Source organism: Sinocyclocheilus grahami, unplaced genomic scaffold, assembly GCF_001515645.1.
Source record: "Sinocyclocheilus grahami isolate Dianchi unplaced genomic scaffold, SAMN03320097.WGS_v1.1 scaffold161.1, whole genome shotgun sequence".
Taxonomy (NCBI): Eukaryota; Metazoa; Chordata; class Actinopteri; order Cypriniformes; family Cyprinidae; genus Sinocyclocheilus; species Sinocyclocheilus grahami.
Window position 1 is genome coordinate 80,823 of NW_015505340.1, and position 23,219 is coordinate 104,041.

Consider the following 23,219-nt stretch of genomic DNA (forward strand, 5'->3'; position numbering starts at 1 on the left):
AAGAACCTTTTGAAGCACCTTTATTTTTAAGAGTGTAGCCGTTCCAGGGAGGCTTTAAGACCAAGCGGAATCCTTGTCACAGCGAGCGGGACTTAATGTTTAAGCATATAATGCTATTCTAGGGAGTTATGTGCTTCTAATTTTATACCAATAGTTTGAACAGGACCATTTTCTATTCCAACACGACAATGCCTCTGTGTATAAGGCAGGGTAAAAAAAAAAAAGATTGATTCAGTCAGTGCGGAAGAACTTGACTGGTCTGCACAAATCCAAGTCCTAATCCCAGCTGAACACCTCTGGTGTGACTTTAAATGCAGACCTTGAGTCAAAAACTCATCACCAAACACCAATGACTTGTACATATATATGGACAAACGCGACCGCGTTTTGACTTCAGCAAATCAGTTTGAGCGAATGCAAACGATGTGATTCCAACATCCAGCCACGCAAGAAAACGTGCATTTTATCTGAGGGAAGACGTGATCAATGAGGAAAGTCGCATTTACATTTATATAACTTCCAGCGTATTCTTAACCTTGAATATCATTCTTAAAACACAAAATGACCAATGAAGTGTCAAGAACCCAAAGCAGTCCATATTTATTGATGGTGCTTATTTATATTAAAAAGGTGGTTGGGATGGGGGGATAAATTCTAGATAAATTGATTGTCATGATAAAAAAAAAAAAAAAAATTGAGATCATTATTCTCCTACGAACAGACAACTAAACAAAATAGCATGTAATGTACTAGAGGTTCTGACAAAATGTTCATTGCTGCAGTCTATTTTTTATTAAAATTATTGCAAAATCTGCACCTCTTCTGTGGCAAATTTTAATTTCATAATGATTCTTACTCCGTGAAGTCAAGCAGCAGAAGTTAAGTGACAATATGCAAATACTGCCGGCCCATTTTGGGGTAAATATACAAGACTAGTTTTACACGTCACTGTTTAAAACACGTCATGGGGCATAAATTACGAGTATACCCACTTCTCCAGGCACCACTACACCACTGCACATATGTATAAATATAAATAAAGCACACACACACACAAAGGATAAATATGTACAGGTGTGCTATAGATAAAATACTGTAGAATATTAAAAAATAAAGTTGTATATATGAAGAGTTCAGATGCAAAAGCCTCTAAGTGCCATCTGAAAATTTCTTCTAAAATTAGCATTTTTATCAGGCTCCTATGGTCACAGAAATACAGTATATTTTAAAGTATAATAATATAGGAAACCAATATTAGAAATTGTAATAATATTTAACAATATTACTTTTTTCCTGTATTTTTGATCAAATAATAACACAGCATTGATGAGCATAAGAGACTCCATTTAAATATATATATATAATAGGCCTGTGTGTGTATCCCTTATTCTTCTATGAAAAACCACGATTGTCCCTTATTTTCCTTTTCTGAAGTTGGCAACCCTAGCCATGACTGCCATTGTATAGTGCTAATTCTAAAACCTTCTCATACAATTTAATTAAATCCACAAGCGAACATAAATCTAATGATATGCCTAAAGAGGCCCGAAAAAAAGGGTGGATGTATTGAATTTTACTTATAAAACGCAGACCCACAGCGTGAGATCGTGACCGACAATTCATTACCTTCCCGAAATAAGTTCTGAGATTCCGTGCATGTTGGGGAAACTCATAAATATTCATATATGCTCCTCCCATTTACATGGAAAATCTCAGAAACCTCAGAACTCGGAACACCGGTGTGGACTTTAAGTGCTAGATTTGTGTGTGTGTGATGATGGTGGAGTGTGAAGGCATCGCGGGCATTGAGCAGTTTAGCAGCCCGGGGAAGGGCAGAGGACTGCGGGTGAGCAGAGCGTATGAAGCCGGTGAATTGCTCTTCTCGTGTCCCGCTTATTCATACATACTGTCCGTCAACGAGAGAGGATTCATCTGTGAACAGTGCTTTACACGGTCTGCCTTGCCTTATTTATTTATTTAGCTTCTTTATTGTTGTTGGAATATCTTATAGGCTACTGTGTTACTTTATGCTTATGATTGTTATTTTCTAACAAACTTGGATGTATACGTATAATACATACCGCTAAATAATAATAAAAAAAGTGTACGTTCTCATTTGTTACTAGCATTATTTCATTTATACAGCTTAATTAGAAAATGTATTTATTGTTGCATTTGAACGTTCTGGTAAAGCTGAATGAATGACAGGATTTAACAGCATGTGAAGAGGTGCAAACAATTTACATATCTTTGAGAGAGAGAGAGAGAGTGTGTATGTGTGTAATGTTTGAATTTAACTAATATTATCTGTCAGTTTTCTCTTGATTTTAGTTGAAAGATGCCTAAGGCATAGTCTAACGCTTGTTGATATATAAAACAGAAAAAGACAGCACTAGAGAAAATAAACAATTAAGCCCTTCTCTACTTTTTATCTCTCTTTTCTGTCATGGCCAGCAGATAAGCTCCAAAGGGGCACATCTAAAAATACAGCAGAATGTCCTGAAGCAGCTGCCCAAACTCAGGACATTTGCTCTAGCCGTGTGTGGTGACAGCACACTCACTGTGACAGCTGCTGAAGAGAGATTGCAACTCTAATATCTTGCTCTATCACATTCTGTTGCAGTCTCTCTTGGTTGTAAATGAACCGCAAGTCACACAAAATATAGTGAATTAATGTGTGCCAATGAACAAGTTATATTTTCATTTAGTAATAAACACATGTAGTAATTTTCACATGAAACATGCTTACTGTTACATGGAAATATTGCTTGTTCTTTCAGACACACACACACACACGAGTTTTAATGAACATTGGTGGTTGTGTGTGTGTTTTTTTTCTCTCTGTCATACAGGAAAAAGGGTCTTGCAAAATGTGGAAAGTGCAAAAAAGCATTCTACTGCAATGTGAGCTGTCAGGTAAATCACACATACATACACACAATCATATACATACTAACAGTGATACAAAGAAACAGATTGCAAGCAAAAAGAACACTGCAGGAAAGACATACATGAATGAAATAAAAGTGTATCTGACAGCTTTGGAAGCTTGTTTTTGACACGGGATAAAAAAAATAAAAAGGTAACTGTGACATATAATCCCACGATTCAGACTTATTTTATCAAAAAAGGTGACTATTTATTTCTCACAGTTCTGAGTTTACATCTTGCAGTTCTGAGTTTAGATCTCACGATTCTGATTTTTGTTTTTTCTCAGAATTCGAGTTTACATCTTTTTTTCTTTTTTTTTCCCATTGGGGAAACGGCTTCCATAGACAACAGTGTCACATTCAGAAATTGAGGGTGGGGAATCAGCCCTGATAAAAAGTAAAACAAATCTACTTAAATTATGTATTGTCATTTAATAAAGACTGTACTTCACTATTTTTGATACATTTCTATCATGTTTTAAAAATGTCTGTGAAACAATGGGCCAGAGCACATGTGTAAAAATTGGGAAATGCATGTACAGTGCTGATAATGAAATTCACATCACAAGGCTTTTGTTAAAACTATAGATCGAACTTCCACTTGTAAGTGGCTGTTGGTTCATGAAGTTCAGAAACATCAGTGACTCCTCATGCATGACAGCAAGTCATTGATATGTTTTTTCCCAATATTTTTTAGGCTCCATCTGCAAAGCACATTAGGATTTAAATATAGCATCTCAACTCCCTCTGAATTTTATGTGTACAGTTGTCTACAACAATCACATCACAACTTCGTACCAATCTGGTTGTCCACACAAATCAATTTAATTAGTTTATCCATATTATTCATCAGGGATGGGTGACATATGGCAAAATTTTTACATCTCAATATTTTCCCAAATTTTGACAATATTTTTTACATTTGCTCTTGATTGATTTATTTATTTTTAAAATAAAAATTGGATGTAAATTGTAGATGTAAATTTTGATTTAAATACAAAAAGTTATTTGAAGAACAAATAAACACAAATCTAAGAAAAAGTGGCAGGGGCATTTTACACTCCAAGAGTGTAAAACATGTGTATGACATGACTGAATGCGCAGATCGATCCTGACTAGGGATGTAATGATTCACTCAACTCACGATGCGATACGATTCACAATATGATTTTCTCATGATTTTTTAAAACTTGATTTATTGGGGATTGAGCTAAAGTCTGCAGGACAATGGCCCCCAGGACTGGAGTTGCCCATCCCTGTTCTATACTATAAAGCATTGTATTCCACAAAATCTACAGTTATCTTAAAATCAGTAACCATTCTTTCCTGATAATAATGGGTGTCTTTGAATGATTTTCATATTCTGCAATTTCACAAGACATAACATAAGCATCTTATCTCTGTGTGTCATTATACCTTATAAACATTCATGCTGTGTATAGTGTATATGCATTAATGAGTGTTTCATGTGTAATTTTTTTGTGTATTTGACAGAAAAAGAACTGGCCCATGCACAAGCTGGAGTGTCATGCTATGTGTGTGTATGGAGAGAACTGGTGCCCCTCAGAGACGGTGCGACTGGTGGCCAGAATCATCGACAGGCTGGTCAGATACAAACACCATTTTATTACTCTCTTTGTTGAGACAGAATCAATGAGTGTTTGACACGTATTTACTTATGCAGAGACAACAGAAAGAGAGAAGCCCGTCAGAAAAACTGCTCTTACTGAGGGATATGGAAGGCCGTAAGTACCAGAAATCGTTTAACGCATCTGACAGAGAGGGCATGCTGCGTTTTGTATTTTTAAATGTATTTTGTCAAATGGGTTTTCACATATCAAGACATTTTATCTAGAAGTGCCCTTTTGTGATGCTATAGTGCAATGCTTTTATTTTATTATTTTTATTTTGGTCATATTTAAGCTCATAAAAAGTCGTTTAAATGGTATAACACAAGTCTTAACTACCACTCTTTAGGTCTTAAATTTGGGGATGGTAAACATGAATCACGATACGGGATGTTGGTGGTCCAATCTGATTATTACATTTCAAAAGGCTATCATTTAAATAAAGACTGTAAGCTACAAGTTCAAAGTAAAAATGGAGCACTGTTGCGCATTCTACAGGCTTGTGGTTTCAAAGCAGTTTGCAGTCAATGAGTACCGTGTATTTATTTCAAGTGTTTGCTTATGATCTATTGTTGATTATGACAATGTTCACTTTATTGTTTTTGTATTGTAATATGCTGTAGATTTTGTTGTAGGTTGTAAGAGTTAATTTTATGTACTTCATCTTTTTTTAAATGTACAGCTTTCAACTCTAGTAGCTTTTCACATTATATCAGCAAAAAAAAAAAAATAATAATATATATATATTATATATATATAAACATTTTCATTACTAGAAATAAAATAAATGTGTTACGATTGCCAGCTGGAGTGTCCACAAGCTCCACTAGAGGGCACTCCATCCTGTACCTTTGCCATTCATCCTGGACTCTATTCCCCATGATCCTTTGCCCGGACTCAGCACCCATTGCAATCACCTGTATCTCATCACCTCATCAGTCTCACACACACACCCCTACCTATCTCAGTGTTCTCTAACGTGGGGAGGCATGACAATGCAGTAATGGATCCAAGTGCAGGCTTTATTCCAAAGAGTGGTCAAAACAGGCAGGGTCAAACAACAGCAAACAGGTACAATCCAGGATGCGACAAAAGAATAATCCAATAAACAGGCGAAGATCAGGGCAGGCAGCAAACATTCAGAAATCAGAAACAGTCCAGGGTCAAAAACAAGGCAAGGCAACAAGGAAAACATGGGGGACTTGGGAAAGCTACAGGCTAAACAATACTGAGCAATGAATGAATGAAAAACCAGGCTTTAAATTGGGTGAGACTGATGAAGGTAACAAGACACAGGTGAGTGCAATAAGTGATAATGAGTCTGGCAAAGGATTATGGGAAATGTAGTCTGTGAGAGTGTGCCAAGAGTCGGGGTGGAGTGCCCTCTGGAGGAGCTCATGGGCACTCCAGCTGGTGATCATGACAAAATGAAATGAAATACAGTAAATAAAATAAAATATATACAACAACTTTTTATTTTAGCTAGTTTGCAAGGCAAAATTTCTCATTTTTATTTAGTTTAACATAATGTAGTAAAATAAGTCAAACTAAAACTTTATGTTTAAAGAGGGGTGTTATCAGTTATTATTTATTATTTTATAGTATATCAGGTTGTAGTTCCTTTAACTACAAAGTCTAATTATTTGGTTATCTTTCAATTTTAGGGCTCAGGGTTTTTTGGTTATTTCTTTTTGTTTTAAATTTGAGCCTGTTTCCTCTGTATTACACAGTATTTTGAAATGAGTTCTGAGTTCTTTTTTTCAGTTTTCAATTTGTCAATTTTCTGCAATTCTTTGTGATTCATATTTTTATAGGTTTTTCCAAAAATCCAAAAATGTGTTGTATTTTATTTGGGTGTATTGTGCTTTTTTAAACCATCTAATCTAATTCCCAGTGGTTAAATTTATTTTTCTCTTGTTTGAATATCATTATCACTTGGAAATACATCACAGTTGCTATGTTAACTTTAAGCATGTAAAGCTGTTACTGTATATAATGTTATTATGTCTTCATTTTCTCACAGATATGGAGGATATGGATAATGAGAAAAGAGAGATGAATGAAGCACATATAGCCGGTCTCCATCACTTCTACTCCAAACACCTGGATTTCCCTGATCATCAGGCCCTGCTCACACTTTTATCACAGGTAAACACAGAAGTTTTGACAGCTGACCCTTTGCAATGCCCTTCCTTACTGCTTTACTGATCAACTCTTTTTTTGTAAATAAAATGGCATCAGTTCACACGTGATTTTGCTACTGAGCATATGTCATCATGCAACAGAAAGCAGGACATTTGCAGAGGCTGTGGATTACAGATAATGATGTTGTAAATAAGTTTCAAGGTTTGGCACAGACCGTTCTTTTCGTTTCATAAGACCTCAGTATATTATCAGGGGGCTGTGTGTAAATTGCCCATTTTCAATTTTAAAACTTTTAAAAGTTTGAAAAGCTCTGATTTAGGGGAAACATGGAGTACAATTCAGTTTATTATTGTAAATAGTGCTATTGTGTAGATAATTATTGATTACAGAGTTGTTGTTGTTTTAATAACTCTTAAAAAGAAGTATAGGGTGAGTTTTTCCCTATCGGATCTTTGTAAGGTTTTTTTTTTAACCCCTAATGTGTTTGCATTCAACAAAATCAAATGTGATGTTTGTTTTGACAATTATTTTTTTTTATAATATTTTAATAAAAATACTTTTAAATAGTAAAACACAATTTGATGAATAATGATGCCTAAATGGTCCTTGTAGGTTAAATATATCCAGGAAAAATGCTCACTCAGTACGGATATGAGATGTGACCCAAAACAACAAATAATAAAAATGCTTTTTAGAATATTACACATCATTCTACCTATTCCCCCATAAAGTGTCAATAATCTATTCTGTTATTGGCACTTTATGAACGTATTGTAGTGACAATCAGACTAAATTGATTCCTTGGAGCATTTTGCTAAATATGTCTAAGCGAGCAACAGTAACCAAAGGGGTCTCCGCAAAGGGTCAGTTAATCACTTAAATGTCCAATTAAAGTAAACAATTGTTTAGAGCAATGATACATGATGTGTTGTGTCTACTTTACACAGGTTCACTGTAACGGCTTTACTGTGGAGGATGAGGAACTCTCGAGCTTGGGTTTAGCTATTTTTCCAGAGTAAGCACAAGAAAACACATACACGATATCTATAACAAGGTGCTCCTCTCACAAGGCTTCATGCTGTTTTTGTGTTTAAATGTTTTAAATTATGAGACTGTTGGATGATGAATAATCATATATGCTGCTGTAATAGGGAACATTAGATGGTCCAAGTCTATTTCCAGCCTCTCTTGGACATTGTTTGTGAGCAGTTCTGAATGCTCATAAAACAGTGTCCTGCTATTTACATCAGTGACTGTCATTCACTTTGAATGGATTGTGTTCAAAAATGAGCTTTGCTAGATATTTTATTAACAACTGATACAAATGTCACAAAATTTGGGCCAGTAATGATGTGATAAAATAACTACTATGCTCAAAACAAAACAAAACAGTTTTGCTGCTTAATAAATTAAAAAAATTAAATTGACTGACCCCAAACTTTTGAACGGTAGTGTATATTGTTACAAAAGATTTATATTTTGAATAAATGCTGTTCTTTTTAACTTTTTATTCATCAAAGAATCCTAAAAAAAAGTATGACAAGTTTCAAAGTAATTTATTTTACAAAACCAAGACATAAAAAACAGAATTATTTGGCGTAGGCCCCATCCGTAGCTTTAATCTGTAGGTTGAAGATTCAGCTATTACTGCCGAGACAAAGGCAGGGGCGGAGCTTACCAGCATATTAGAATGATTTCTGAAGGATTATGTGACACTGAAGACTGGAGTAATGATGCTGAAAATGATCTCAGGAATAAATTATATTTTAAATTATATTAAAATAGAAAACAATAATTTTTAAATTGCAATAATATTTCACAATATTACAGTTTTTTTCCCCTGTATTTCTGATCAAATAAATGCAGCCATGATGAGCAGAAGAGACTTCTTTAAAAACATTACAAATCTTACTGATCCCAAACTTTTGAACGGCAGTGTATTTTTTAAAAAGCACTCCTTATTAGTCACTAATTAAATTAGTATTAATGTTATTATCAGTGAAATAGTTAATGAATTGATTACTTAAAACACAGATACTCACAGATACTCATATGTATTTTATTTTGTTTCAGAAATGAATTGATCTTGAAAATGGTCTCATAACTGTGCAGTATTGCATTTAAATGCAGTATTACATGAGCCCTGAAGCATCTACAGCATAAAGTAGTTGAATTAACTATAGGTCTTCAACCCTGCTCCTGGGGACCCACTGTCCTGCAAAGGTTCTTTCCAACCTGCTTCAGCACACCAGGGGTCTCAATTATAAAACTCTCCGTAAATTTCATCCTAAAAGTGTACGTAGGCACAAAAGCTAGATTTTGCGTATGCTCAAACGTTTTCAGATTTATAGAACCTTGCGTACGCCAGAACCTGGCAAAAATCCCTTTATACATCCCAGTCAGAGGAAGATTGTGCGTACGTGCATCTCCACCCCGACTCCACCCTGAAATCACCATATATGAGGCTTACAACGCCTAGTTTTAGTATGAATATCCTCATCTGCATATCATTTCTATGCATATTCCCATCCATGTGACACCATGTTTAACACCGTCAAAGGTACAAGACATTAAGGAAATACGAGATACGTATTTTGTGCCATACACATTCATTTTTATATTTCTAAAATCATCCGGTATCCTTGTTGTTTTAGAATAAATATATCAAAATATCCATAAAAAACTGTTTAAAATAGTTGATCGCATTAATTTCCACTGGCCCAATAATAATTCAATTGTTTAAAAACAATTCTAATTAAATTAAATGCTGATAAGATCTTTTAGCTATTTTTTGTGAAAAAATATAGGCCTATATTTATTGCAGTGTAAATACAACTATCTGACTCTGCGTGTTATTGACAAATTATTAAAAAAAAGAAACGTGCAAATCTTACGGTTTTCTTCAAGTTGTATTCTTCAAATACACCTCCGTGCAGCTGTGGTTGTACAGTAAGCTATTATTCAAACCGGACAAAAGACGGTTCCACTGAATCCAACAGTGGCCGCCACAATATCAAAGTGTGCATCATTGATCATTTTTCTCGCTAAAAATATTTTCTCACAACATGAGATGTGCAGTTTATTTTAAAGCAAGCACTTACCTCCATAATGGTGACTTCAAACTTTATTATTTTAAATAAAACAGTGCTAAGGCTTCCTGGAGGCTAAGTGAGGGCTGCCCGTGCAGGGCCAGTACTAAGGGGCCAACGTTCTGCCAATGAGCAAATTCTCAGGGGCCCTGCATTGGCAGCCCTAAGTGGGCCCGTAAAGGGCCAGTGCAGGCTTGTTTGCAGGGCTGTTTCACTTTCAAAAAAGAAACTGATGAGACAGAAAAACAACAAACTGGAGATGCAAAACCAACACATACCTGTGATGACAAACTTAAGAAACCTGTGCTAGCACCTCTAGTTTAAACAAGTAGAAATATGTTTTCTCTCATTCACGTCCACATTCCCAACATAGCGCCTTACTGATTACAAACGATTATCAACCTAAATTGGCACAAATAACCCCGGCTTCCTTACCCAACAGTTGCAACCCATCATTTTGTGTACTTAGACTAGAGAAACATATCTTGGGATGTCTGAGCGGGGACATTTTTCTCCTTTACAGCCTCTTGTATTTCCCATTTCTATTTTTATCCTTTACTAGCTCTCTAAACTCTCTGAGGTTCTTTCTAACACTCTTTTTATCCACTTTTCACCTCCCACATTACTGTATTGTGTTTCTGTTGCTCTCTCAGCATTGCCCTCTTGAACCACAGTTGCTGTCCCAACGTCATAGTCACATACAGAGGTATCAACGCTGAAGTACGGGCTGTGCAGAAAATCAGTCCAGGGCAAGAGGTCAGTATGCCACTGTCCTCTTATAAGTGTTAAAATAGTGAAATTACTGACAAAATGTTCATTAGCAGAGATTATTATTATTATTATTATTTTGTCAATTATAACAAAGACAGTTTATTAAACTATTTCAATTAAAACATACTGACAAAAAAATACAACAACCAAGATATTAACAATGCATTAACAATGTTTTTTTTTTTTAAAACAATCTAGCAATGTGATTGTTCAAATAATCAATCCTAGGAGGAACATGGGTGTTGTGTCAAAGTTCCAGAACTAGGGGTAACTCTTGGGAGCCTAAATAGAAGAGGTGGGACTTTCAAGTCACAAGCAATTCTTCAAGTCATATCCCAAGTCCTCAAAGAGTTAAAGTTAATGAGATAATTAAGTGATAATTAAATGATGATTGTGCATTAGTGATGAACACCTGCTGTTATTGAGAATTACAGAGGATCAGATGTTGATGTTTTATTGGTTAAAATGATGTCACCATCATGGAGATCAGTGTTTGCTTTAGTTGGGCTCTTGACCCGTGACTCTTGTGTTAGATCTTTCTTTATAGCAATGCATGAGGTGTTGTGACACCGAGAGATCAGTGCTATGCAGTGAGCAGTTATTAGCTGTTTTTATATGATGAGCTAGTTATCATGAGCTGACTTGATTACAAGCAAAAAATGTTATATGTTTAGGTTTTGCATAATCAACCCTGTGAAACTATAGCATGTAAAACAAAGGGCTGCGCTAATAGTTACTATGAATTAATTTTAAATCTTTGTAATGGATATAAAAAAATGATCTCCAATGCTATTCAGACACACACAGACATCAAGAACCAGCATATGAATCTCAACAATGGTGACAATCCACAAACTGTTACATGCTGTAATGATTGCTGGGTAACACCATAGTGAAAACTCCCATCGTGCACTGCAGTATGAATAATTATTGTCACCACTGTTGAGGATCATATGATAAGTGTTCATTGACTTGAAGACTTGCTTGTGACTTGAAAGTCCCATCTCTGCAAGATAACATCTCAACTCCCTCAGCAGCAGTTCAGAGTTGTGGCATGAGGGACACAACGTCTCCGTTCCCTCCATCAGGGAACAAGAGTTACAATAGTAACCATGACATTCCCTTTCTTTTGGTTACTTTTGATGTTGTGTCGAAGTTCCAACACTACGGGTCAGAACTAGATGCCAGAACTAGCTGAACTGCATTATAAATCTATGGTGCCTCAAATGCTGACAAGCATGGCGTGTCAACCAACAAGTGCACTTCACCTCCTTGTAACCTTACAACAAGGAAGCATGGCCTCACTTCTCCATCTCCTCTAGGAAACTTACCATTACAATGGGAAGAGGTCACCTCAGCTGTTCATAGCCTTTTCTTTGACTCTCAAAACAGTAAAATTTTTAACAGCTGAGCATACTTGTTTGTTAGCATTGGGAAGTTTTCTTTTTCTCTAGTGAGAGCGGAACATTATGGAGACCACATCCTACCCGAAGGGGGAGGAAAACATGTGGAAATACTCCCTATGGACTTACCCAAAGTCCCTTTGAAGGAAAGTCTGTTCACTCAGCAGCCATATTTGCAATGCCTCCGGGAAGCTATTTCAGGCATCCAAGACCAAGTCCTATCTAAATGAATGAGGAAAGCCTGCAATCTCAAAAATTGCCTGCTGAACTCACAATTAGATTACATATTTCAAATCAGCAAAAAAAAAAAAATCTGCAAATGAACTTCCCCATAAATGTTGTTCCTTATGTTTAAATAACGTTAAAAAAACTTATTTTTCAGGCTAGACCACCCTTACCAAAAAGAAGTATACTTCAAGTTTATTTTATTAAGTATACTTTATGTATAAGTATACAAATATCAGTGTACTAGTAGTATACTTGTAAGTGTACTATTTCAATACTCCTTGGGACTAATGATGCGTTCAAGTCCTCCTGGGACATTCGTACTTACGAGTTGACAAGTCGTAATTACGACGTCAGTTGCGTTCAAGTCAGTTTAGTCAGCACAAGACGGCGGTGTACCTTCTTTTAATAAATTACAAGAAAATACAACAGGGTCTGCATTTTGTTACTTGGATTTCAGCTGCGTAACAAGAACATGACCAATTTAAGTTTATACAACTAAACTATCAATTTAAACAAAAATTTACCGTCAACTACAGACGTTGCATCCATCGATTCCGCCATGTTTCCCACTCGTAATAACAACTTTGTGGTCGCGTTCATGTGTGTTCAACTCGTAAATACAATCTATCTGACATGACTTGAACGTACTATAAATTGGCCCACTTTCTAGTATATAAAAGTATACTTTTAAGTATACTTTAAGTATAACAGTAGTAAACTTTGAGTACACAACTAGTTTACATATGTTTTTAGTTTGTACTGCAACTTTACTACAAGTGAACTTATAGGTATACTGATAGTTTACTAATTAAATATAAATAGTTTAGTACACTTTGAAGTATAGTCTCAGTAAACTACTAGTTTAGTAGTTTTATACTGCAAGTATACTCGTAAGTTTTCCTTAAGTGAACTTTACATCATAGGACTTCAACCCTGCTCCTGGGGACCCACTTCCCAGCAGAGTTCAGCTCCAACCCTAATCAAACACACCTGAACCAACTAATCAAGTTCTTCAGGATCACTTGAAAAGTCACAGGCCGGGTGCTGATACAGGTTGGAAAGAAACTCTGCAGGACAGTGGGTCCCCAGGAGCAGGGTTAAAAACATATGCTTTACATCATACTTTAAGTATACTACTATGTCCCTATTTAGGTATTAATTTGTACATATTTTGTTATATATCTGAACATACAAAACATCAAAAGAAAGAACAGTGTCTGCTTGAAACAAAAAACATTTTATTCTAGCTTCATGCATTATTTTTTATAAACACTTGAATGTGGTTAAGTTTCATAAATAAAAAAATAAAGAAATAAATAAACAACATTTTGAAAAAAAGATGAAAAAAGACTATGAATTGAATTCAGAATGATAATTAAAACATAGATGGAGTCGATCAACACCCCAAAGCTCTTCATGGGTCGACATTTTAGTCCATGACGTTACACAGTTTTGATGCTGTTTTATGTCTGATGATCGTGTTACATTACATGTGGAAGCATCTGTTAGCTGTGTCTCATTTAGAAGGCTGCATCCTCCGGAGGTCGCATTCGAAGGCTGCATACGTCATCGAGGCTGTCTCATTTCAGAAAAGCAAGTAGGACACTCCGAATGCGACCCTTGAATGCGACCTTCTTTCACAGGAATTCGGAGGGTGCATGAGGTGTATCCTTCGCTGCTACAGATAACCCACAATTCTTTGCGTCGCCGTGAACAACCGTTGTTAATTTGAAAAATGCCGGCGCCGGCAGATGTAACGTACACACAAGCGCAGATGTGGTGTTTACAACTTACCTTAATTCGCCTCGGTAAAAACGGATAAACTTTGTTTTTAATATCCTCCTCCTTTTTTCTCTAATAGATGCCTGCTGTACGTACGCTGCAGCTCCTCAAACATTGAACAAAATATAACAAGTAAAAGCTTTTTTTTTTACTTTCCAAATTTAGAAATAATTTTCCTTCATTTAAGTAGTGTGAGAGCGCAACGATGCTCTAAATGTGTTGGCATAGCAACGTGATACTTCCGGTTTCCTTTTCCGCCCGTCCTACGAAGGCCGTCTCGTTTAATTCTAGGTTGAGGACACTTCATATATGCATCCTACAGAGGATGCGACCTCCAGAGGATTCAACCTCCGGAGGGTGCAGCCTTCTAAATGAGACACAGCTGTTGTTTCGGTTTCTTCTTCGCTTGTGTTTTGGGAATTTGGGAATGTACAGAAGATGTGTAATAGCGCCCCCTACTGTATAACAATGAAAACATGGATTCCCGGAGCACAAGTAGCTATAGCCTATAGCTCAAATATATTTAGACTTTTTCTAAGTATAAGTCAAGTATATTAAATGTAATTTTAAGAATATTTCTGAGAAGTACATAAAAAGTAGACTGAAAGTATACTTTCCTATTTTTAGTTTGAAATACGTATAGTAATAGCACACTTGAATAAACTTTTTCGTAAGGGCAGCCAATGTGCATGTGCAGTCATAAGCGCGAGTCTCAGGATTCTATGGAGTGTACTAGTAGTATACTTGTAAGTGTACTATTTCAATACTCCTTGGGACTAATGATGCGTTCAAGTCCTCCTGGGACATTCGTACTTACGAGTTGACAAGTCGTAATTACGACGTCAGTTGCGTTCAAGTCAGTTTAGTCAGCACAAGACGGCGGTGTACCTTCTTTTAATAAATTACAAGAAAATACAACAGGGTCTGCATTTTGTTACTTGGATTTCAGCTGCGTAACAAGAACATGACCAATTTAAGTTTATAGCTTGTGTTCTGGGAATTTGGGAATGTACAGAAGATGTGTAATAGCGCCCCCTACTGTATAACAATGAAAACATGGATTCCCGGAGCACAAGTAGCTATAGCCTATAGCTCAAATATATTTAGACTTTTTCTAAGTATAAGTCAAGTATATTAAATGTAATTTTAAGAATATTTCTGAGAAGTACATAAAAAGTAGACTGAAAGTATACTTTCCTATTTTTAGTTTGAAATACGTATAGTAATAGCACACTTGAATAAACTTTTTCGTAAGGGCAGCCAATGTGCATGTGCAGTCATAAGCGCGAGTCTCAGGATTCTATGGGAACCGGAGCTTATAATGGCAGCTTCAGTGACACAATGACTTTACCAATCAGTGATTGTCTGTTTTATTCAGAAGGCAGGACTATTCCTCCATATTGCGTGTTGCAGTTTCTCCCATTCAAAAGTAATAGGAGTGAACTGTCTTTGTATATCTGTAGTCTTTGACTTACCTTAAGGGAAGTAATACATTATTAAATGTAATTTTAAGATAGACTTTTTCTAAGACATAAAAAGTAGACTGAAAGTATACTTTCCTATTTTTAGTTTGAAATACGTATAGTAATAGCACACTTGAATAAACTTTTTCGTAAGGGCAGCCAATGTGCATGTGCAGTCATAAGCGCGAGTCTCAGGATTCTATGGGAACCGGAGCTTATAATGGCAGCTTCAGTGACACAATGACTTTACCAATCAGTGATTGTCTGTTTTATTCAGAAGGCAGGACTATTCCTCCATATTGCGTGTTGCAGTTTCTCCCATTCAAAAGTAATAGGAGTGAACTGTCTTTGTATATCTGTAGTCTTTGACTTACCTTAAGGGAAGTAATACATAGGGAACTGTGGTGTGCTCCGCCTACAAGGAGAGAGACTGCCATACACAGAGACTGGTTACAGAGCAGAGCTCTGTCTAGGGGAAGACACGAGATTCACATAAGGGAAATCGAACTGTGGAAGAATACACATATGGGATTGCCATAAGGGAGTTGCTACATATGAAGCACTAATCAGGGCTCACCTGAAAGGAGCATACCACAGGTAATGGGTCTGTTAATTAATTCCTCCACCGAACTCAAATGTGCTTAAGGAATAGGGCAGGGGCGTGTTTATGTGGTGGCCAGGGGTGACACCGGCCCCCCCTGAAATTTGGCTGGCCACCCCAGATGCCCCCCCCCCACCAGATATCTTGCGACAGGCTTGTTTTTAGTAAATTTCTAACTGCATCTGGCAGTGGCGGATCCTGGCATGTGTAGGCAGCTGCCTAGGGCCGCTTTCTTCTCCTTTTTATACTTTACTTTTATTAATTTTAGACGGTTTCTATAGCGCGATCTTAATGACAATGTCGAGAGCACATAATGTGACCTGATCCATGTAGGCCTAATGCGCGAGCACAAATCTCCACTCGCAAGCAGATTTCCTTCACTCACACAAAACTGGACGTGTGCTTTTAAATATCCATTGTTCTTTTATGAATTGGCTGAAGAGCCATGTTGTGTCTGTGATGAGATGTCTGTTGTCTGAAGAAGGGAGAAAATCATTTTAATAGTAATTTACTTCTGTATGATTCCTTACAGATCATAATTGAGTGTCACTGAAAATGTATTAGGCATGGGCAAAGTTTCAGAAATGGAGGGGTGCTCATTTCACTAAAGTGTATTGGCCTAAATAACATCTGGCAAAGGGACTACCAATGTAAACTAGACGTTGAGCTAATTAGGGTACATTTATACTTATGAATGTTGATTCATGTACACTGTCCCTTTTTTGGAACTAGCTTAATAAATATAATTGTTAATTATAAAAGTATATAGGTAAATCATTCCAGTTCATCAAAAGGGTCCAGGATAATTCCCATTTCATCTCTCACTCACCATTTTTATTTATTTTTTATCAATAGATGCTGCCTCCTGTTGTGAATGAAACTAAATTCACAATAAAACTTAACTTAACAGTAAAAGTTTTCCTGCAGATTTCTAGGTTTTAATGTTCATAATGCTGTGCGCAAGATTCTACTACTACTACTACTACCAATAATCATCTTAATAATAATAATAATCATCATTATTATTATTTAGTGCTGTCAAATTGATTAAACATTTTGCATCCAAAATAAAAGTTTGTGTTTACATAATATATGTGTGTGTATTGTGAATATTTATATATAGATATAAATACACACACATACATGTGTATATTTAAGAAATATTTACATGTAATTGTATATATTTATATATGATTTATATTATACATAAATATAAATATATATTACATATTTTTCTTAAATATATACATGTATATGTGTGTATTTATATATACATGTACATATAAATGTACACAGTACACGCACATACAGTATATTATGTAAACACAAACATTTATTTTTGATGTGATTAATCACTAAACAACCATTTTTCTTCATTGTCCAAAAGTAAGCAAATGTTAACATTTTATTAGCATGTTTTTATGTTAGAGGGCAGTTCCTAAATGTCGATTGTCTTAGCTCAAATTAAGTTGGCAGACTTTTTGGATGAACTTGCTTACGTGAAGCGTTGTTCACAAAGCTCATATTTTTTACTTTATGAAAAAAAGTTTTATTCACAAGGCGGGACTATTCCGCCATATTGCGTGTTGCAGTTTCTCAAATGTCTCATACTTTGCTGTTATGCTTATTGTTGTCTTTTAGCTTTCTCTGTATACTTGCTCTGTGTGTGTGCAGATATATACCAGCTACATAGACCTGCTGTACCCTACAGAGGACAGGATCGAGAGGCTCAGAGACATCTACTACTTCAGCTGTGACTGCAAAGAGTGCACAACCAAATCCATGGTGTGTGGAATGGATGGAATATACTTGGTTGCATTTATGAAAATTTGTCTTTGACCCATTTGAACAGCAGCCAGATACACAATAAACACATACAGACATATATACATTTAAAAATATAAATAACATAAATAATAGCAATAGTAAAAACAATATAATATAAATGCATGTTTTTATGTTGGAGGGCAGTTCCTAAATGTCGATTGTCTTAGCTCAAATTAAGTTGGCAGACTTTTTGGATGAACTTGCTTGCGTGAAGCGTTGTTCACAAAGCTCATCTTTTTTACTTTATGAAAAAAAGTTTTATTCACAAGGCGGGACTATTCCGCCATATTGCGTGTTGCAGTTTCTCAAATGTCTCATACTTTGCTGTTATGCTTATTGTTGTCTTTTAGTTACTGACAGCTTTCTCTGTATACTTGCTCTGTGTGTGTGCAGATATATACCAGCTACATAGACCTGCTGTACCCTACAGAGGACAGGATCGAGAGGCTCAGAGACATCTACTATTTCAGCTGTGACTGCAAAGAGTGCACAACCAAATCCATGGTGTGTGGAATGGATGGAATATACTTGAAAATTTGTCTTTGACCCATTTGAACAGCAGCCAGATACACAATAAACGCATACAGACATATATACATTTAAAAATATAAATAACATAAATAATAGCAATAGTAAAAACAATATAATATAAAATACATACTACAGTTCAAAAAGATTTTAAAAAGCAAGGACTCATTAAATTAATCAGAAGTGATAGTAAAGAGTAGACTTTTACATTATTACAAAAAAATTCTATTTAAAAGAAACAATGTTCTTTTGCACTTTCTGTTTATTAGATAATCCTGAAAGAAATGTATCATGGTTTTCACAACAATATTAAGCAGCTCAACTGTTTTCAGCAATGATAGTACTATTTTTGAGCACCAATTCATTATATTTGTATGATTTCTGAAGGACCATGTGACACTGAAATGTAATGACTTTAATGGCTGATGAAAAATTCAGCTTTGTATTTGTGAAACAGCATTAGTGTTTTACTAAAATTCCCTAAAAACTAGTGTTAATTTTGTCAGCTATTTTTAATTTAGTCTTAGTCTTAGTCCTGTCTCAAATGTAACTTTTAGTTTTTAGCCCATATTCATGAAAATTCTTAGTGCAAAGTGTTAGTGACAAAATTCTAAGACAATTCTTAGAAATGTGGGCGTTTCCTCTTAAAATTAAAGAAAAGATCCTAGTAAAGGACATTTGGGGCTATAAGGATTACCACTATAATTAACACTACTAAAAACCTAATTCCGTCAGAACCTCAAGAGATCTAATTCAAATGTCTGACTGAGGATGCCTCATCTACCTTAAAGTAAAACTGTGTATTCATCACATGTACAAGAGAGGGATTGTAGTAAATTACTTATTGTTTTGTTTTATAATCTATTATTATAATATAATATGTAGATGATATCATTTTGCTCATGTGGTTTTGTAGGATATGGAGAAGATGAAGGTGCGGAAACTGAGTGATGAAATCAGTCAAAAGGAGATCAGGGATATGGTGTGTTATGCTCGGAATGCCATGGAAGACTTCCGCAGGGCCAAACATGAGAAAGATATCCTTTTTGACCCTTTTTACTTCTTGAAGTGCGCCAAATTGATTGCAAAATTGCAGTGCTGCTTAACTGCTTCATTCATAAATCTGTCGTTACAATATTGAGGTATCCAAACATTATTATTCATTGTATACATTTTTTTTTTTAATGTTTGCTAAGTCAAGCATCACTATTACTACTTCCTACTGGGTTGTGATTTAGGAGTGATTTAAACAAACCTGTCACTTTTTTAAAACCTCAGTGTCTCAAATTATGTGGCTTTTTGAAGAGAAGTGTTGCTTTCATTTGTCCAAAAAATCTAGAGACCAAAATATTAAATGAATATAGCCACTTAGATCAGCTTTGCAACACCCTAGCAACCACCCAGAACACCTTAGCCCACCACTGATGTTGTTTAGTCAAAAGTCAATAAATAATTTGAAGCTTAAGTCAAATGTTTATTGAATCTTGACTCGTTCACGTCCCGCTGAGCTGCTAGAGATGTGTGAGCTCAGCATTGATAAGATGAGCACCGTGTTTGATGATGCTAACATCTACATCCTTCATATGATGTACCAGGCCATGGGCATCTGTCTTTTCATGGAGAATTATGAAGGAGCAGTTAGATATGGAGAAAAAGTCATGAAGCCATACACGTAAGAACACATGCATTCATGTATATATTATAATACATAAATTGTGTGATATTTGTGCATATACTAACATATTAATGTCTGGTTTTTATTTGTAGTGTCCTTTACCCAGCATACTCTTTAAATATTGCATCTATGTATCTAAAGATGGGCAGACTCTACATGGCTCTGGACAGGAAGTCCACTGGCATAAGTGCACTTCAAAAGGTACAAACTTCTCCAAAACTGACTGGCTCTTATGTCATTTCAAACCTGTATGACTCTCTTGTGGAAGACTTGGAATGTAGTGCACAAATCACAAATCCTGTTCTAAACTTTTTGGAGCATGACAGCCCCAGTCCCTATTCTCTTTCATTGTGTGGAAGTTTTTTTTTTGTGTTCCATGGGATAAAGTGTAGACAGCCTTAAATTGTTGTGGTGCAAGTTGACGTGTCAATGGTAGTGCCCAGTGTCAACACGGTGTTATATGGGTTTGCAATGACATGATCCTAAATGTGAGAGTAAGGGATTTATACTATGGCTTTTGAAATATAACAACAGAAACTATAAATCTCTATTGACAATATCCAGGTTTCCATCCAAAGTTGCAAAATTGGTCGCTTAAAACATTTGCGAATAAGCACCGTTTCCATCCAACAAGTCAAAGAGAACAAATTCATTAATTCCTGATAAACTGGCACTAAATATCACTAAGAAAAGTAGGAGAAGCTACTAAATATAATAATTTTCATATGTAATAAATTATATGCGCCTCAGAGCAAGCAGACGAAACATAATCAATGCGGTCATTGCTTTTGGAGGTGGAACACAGTCGTGTAAGTCAAGTCTGGGAGGCAATTATACAGAAATACTTGATGACAGACTTTGCTCGGGCATTTCAGAATGACCATAACAACGTTTCAGATGCTGTGTAACGAGTTCGGTCCACTGGTTAGTCAGGTCCCATAGCGCAAAGTCACATGACTTTTTTGATGTCACATGAATTTTTTGTTTGACTCATCTGTTTTTTCTACAGTACGTTTTAGTGGGAGGACCAAAAGGTCAAAGTTTGGCAAGTTAGCATGGTCCTGCTGGTAGATGTTGTAACATCTGGATGCTCAAAGCATTCTCAAAGCATAAGACATAAGTAGCATTAACATTTTAAATATTGAATTCTATTAAAGGGGTCATATGATGCGATTTCAAGTTTTCCTTTCTCTTTGGAGTGTTACAAGCTGATTGTGCATAGATAAGATCCCTGAAGTTGCAAAGACTAAAGTCTCACAAGATTAGTTATAGCCACACATGCAGTGGTTCATTGTCGGATTAAATCTCTTTCTGTCAAATGACCACCGCTTTGAAACATTTTGGTTGCCCATTAAGCATTTAAACTCACTCATCTTTGTGGTTTAAAATTTTTTAGTACAAATTATTAAATCTACAGCTAAAAAGTGCCGCTTCGCTTCCAGGTTGTAGGACTACAGACAAAAGTAAAATGTTTTTTTTTTATTATTTAAAAAATGTCAGAAGTGAGTGATAATTCTGTTTGTGTTACAGGCGTTGGCCATCATGGAGGTTGTTCATGGAAAGGACCACACATATGTAACAGAGCTCAAACAGGAAATAAGAGGAGAATAATGTAAATAGTGTGTACTGTTTTAGATTGCACTTGAATTTCACTTTATGGAGAGCCCTTCTTCAGTAATATGCTTAATAGGCTGATAAAGTATTTCTGTAAGATATAACTCTAAAAAGAAAGAAGTGCAAGTGTAACAAGTGTGCAAAAATGGAAAACAAAATAAGTAATTAATATCATTTAAGCTGCTGGGCGATTAGAACAGTAAGAGCAGATAAACAGAAAAATAAATGAATACATTATTTATTAATTTAAAAATAAATAAAGCAAAGATACCATAATCGTAGAACTGAGCAGACGTCAATACACACAACAGAAATCACAGAGAAATGAACGGAGGAACAGGCACAAGAGAATTCTAGCAGGAAGCAAAAGAAAAGAGACTTGACTAAGATTGACACTTAGCATACAGTTAGGGTGAAGTAAAGTGAAGCCAAGTATGGTGTTCCTTACTCTGAATTTGTGCTTTGCATTTAACCCATCCAAGTGCGCGCGCATGCACACTTGGGGGTTCAGTGCCTTGCTCAAGGGTCTCACCTCAGTCATGGTATTGAGGGTGGAAGAGAGCACTGATTATTCACTCCCCACACCAACAATTCCTGCTGGACCTGAGACTTGAATCTGCAACCTTCGGGTTATAAGTTCAACTCGCTAACCATTAGGCCACAACTGCCCCAGTCTGCCCTGTGTGGAATGGTCCTGTTCTGGGCAAAAACTCTCTGCCCATCCATGCAGCCTGTCATGAATGAGCAGGGAGAGCATCAATAACACCCCAGGAGTTGGGGATGGAGGAGGGTAATTTGCTCCCGAGCAAGCGATAAAGCTGCTGAATAATACTGAATAGACCTTATATAGAAACAGGAAGCAAAAGAAAAGAGACTTGACTAAGATTGACACTTAGCATACAGTTAGGGTGAAGTAAAGTGAAGCCAAGTATGGTGTTCCTTACTCTGAATTTGTGCTTTGCATTTAACCCATCCAAGTGTGCGCATGCACACTTGGGGGTTCAGTGCCTTGCTCAAGGGTCTCACCTCAGTCATGGTATTGAGGGTGGAAGAGAGCACTGATTATTCACTCCCCACACCAACAATTCCTGCTGGACCTGAGACTTGAACCTGCAACCTTCGGGTTATAAGTTCAACTCGCTAACCATTAGGCCACAACTGCCCCAGTCTGCCCTGTGTGGAATGGTCCTGTTCTGGGCAAAAACTCTCTGCCCATCCATGCAGCCTGTCATGAATGAGCAGGAGACACCATGAAAATGGTTTGGCTTTTAGAGGTGTTCATCACCATAATAACTTGTGGCTAACTCCACAGCAGTGTATGTTCTGGTTTAGGGATTTCAAAATGAACTTTGACCAATCAGGTTTGAGCAAAGTGACACATCTCTGACACAATAAAATCACTCCTGCAGTTTCTCTTGCACCAAATTAAAGGGCACTAAACAGTAAAACATTTTTCAAGAAAAAATTGTCTGGATTTTAATGATGATTATTCATTTGAATCATTTTATATAATAATTATACCCATAATCCATTAC

General features: G+C 36.1%; 1 protein-coding gene across 1 annotated transcript; it reads left to right on the forward strand.

Moving 5' to 3' along the window:
* The first annotated feature begins 1,717 nt into the window (after nt 1-1,717).
* On the forward strand, nt 1,718-22,343 carry LOC107592980 (N-lysine methyltransferase SMYD2-B). The gene is made up of 12 exons (XM_016282563.1): nt 1,718-1,953; nt 2,853-2,916; nt 4,425-4,535; nt 4,615-4,675; nt 6,582-6,706; nt 7,651-7,718; nt 10,446-10,548; nt 17,715-17,825; nt 19,312-19,432; nt 19,893-20,067; nt 20,163-20,271; nt 21,601-22,343. The coding sequence occupies exons 1-12, from the start codon at nt 1,775-1,777 to the stop codon at nt 21,679-21,681; spliced, it is 1,308 nt and encodes a 435-aa protein (XP_016138049.1). The 5' UTR covers nt 1,718-1,774; the 3' UTR covers nt 21,682-22,343.
* The last annotated feature ends 876 nt before the right edge of the window (nt 22,344-23,219 follow it).

What these genes read in the sequence shown, in the direction of transcription:
- LOC107592980 (XM_016282563.1), top strand. Translation starts at nt 1,775, where the DNA reads ATGATGGTGGAGTGTGAAGGCATCGCGGGCATTGAGCAGTTTAGCAGC. An exon ending in GGTTTAGCTATTTTTCCAGA is followed by an intron (nt 7,719 to 10,445) that starts GTAAGCACAAGA and finishes TTGCTCTCTCAG; the next exon opens with CATTGCCCTCTTGAACCACA. An exon ending in GCATAAGTGCACTTCAAAAG is followed by an intron (nt 20,272 to 21,600) that starts GTACAAACTTCT and finishes TTTGTGTTACAG; the next exon opens with GCGTTGGCCATCATGGAGGT.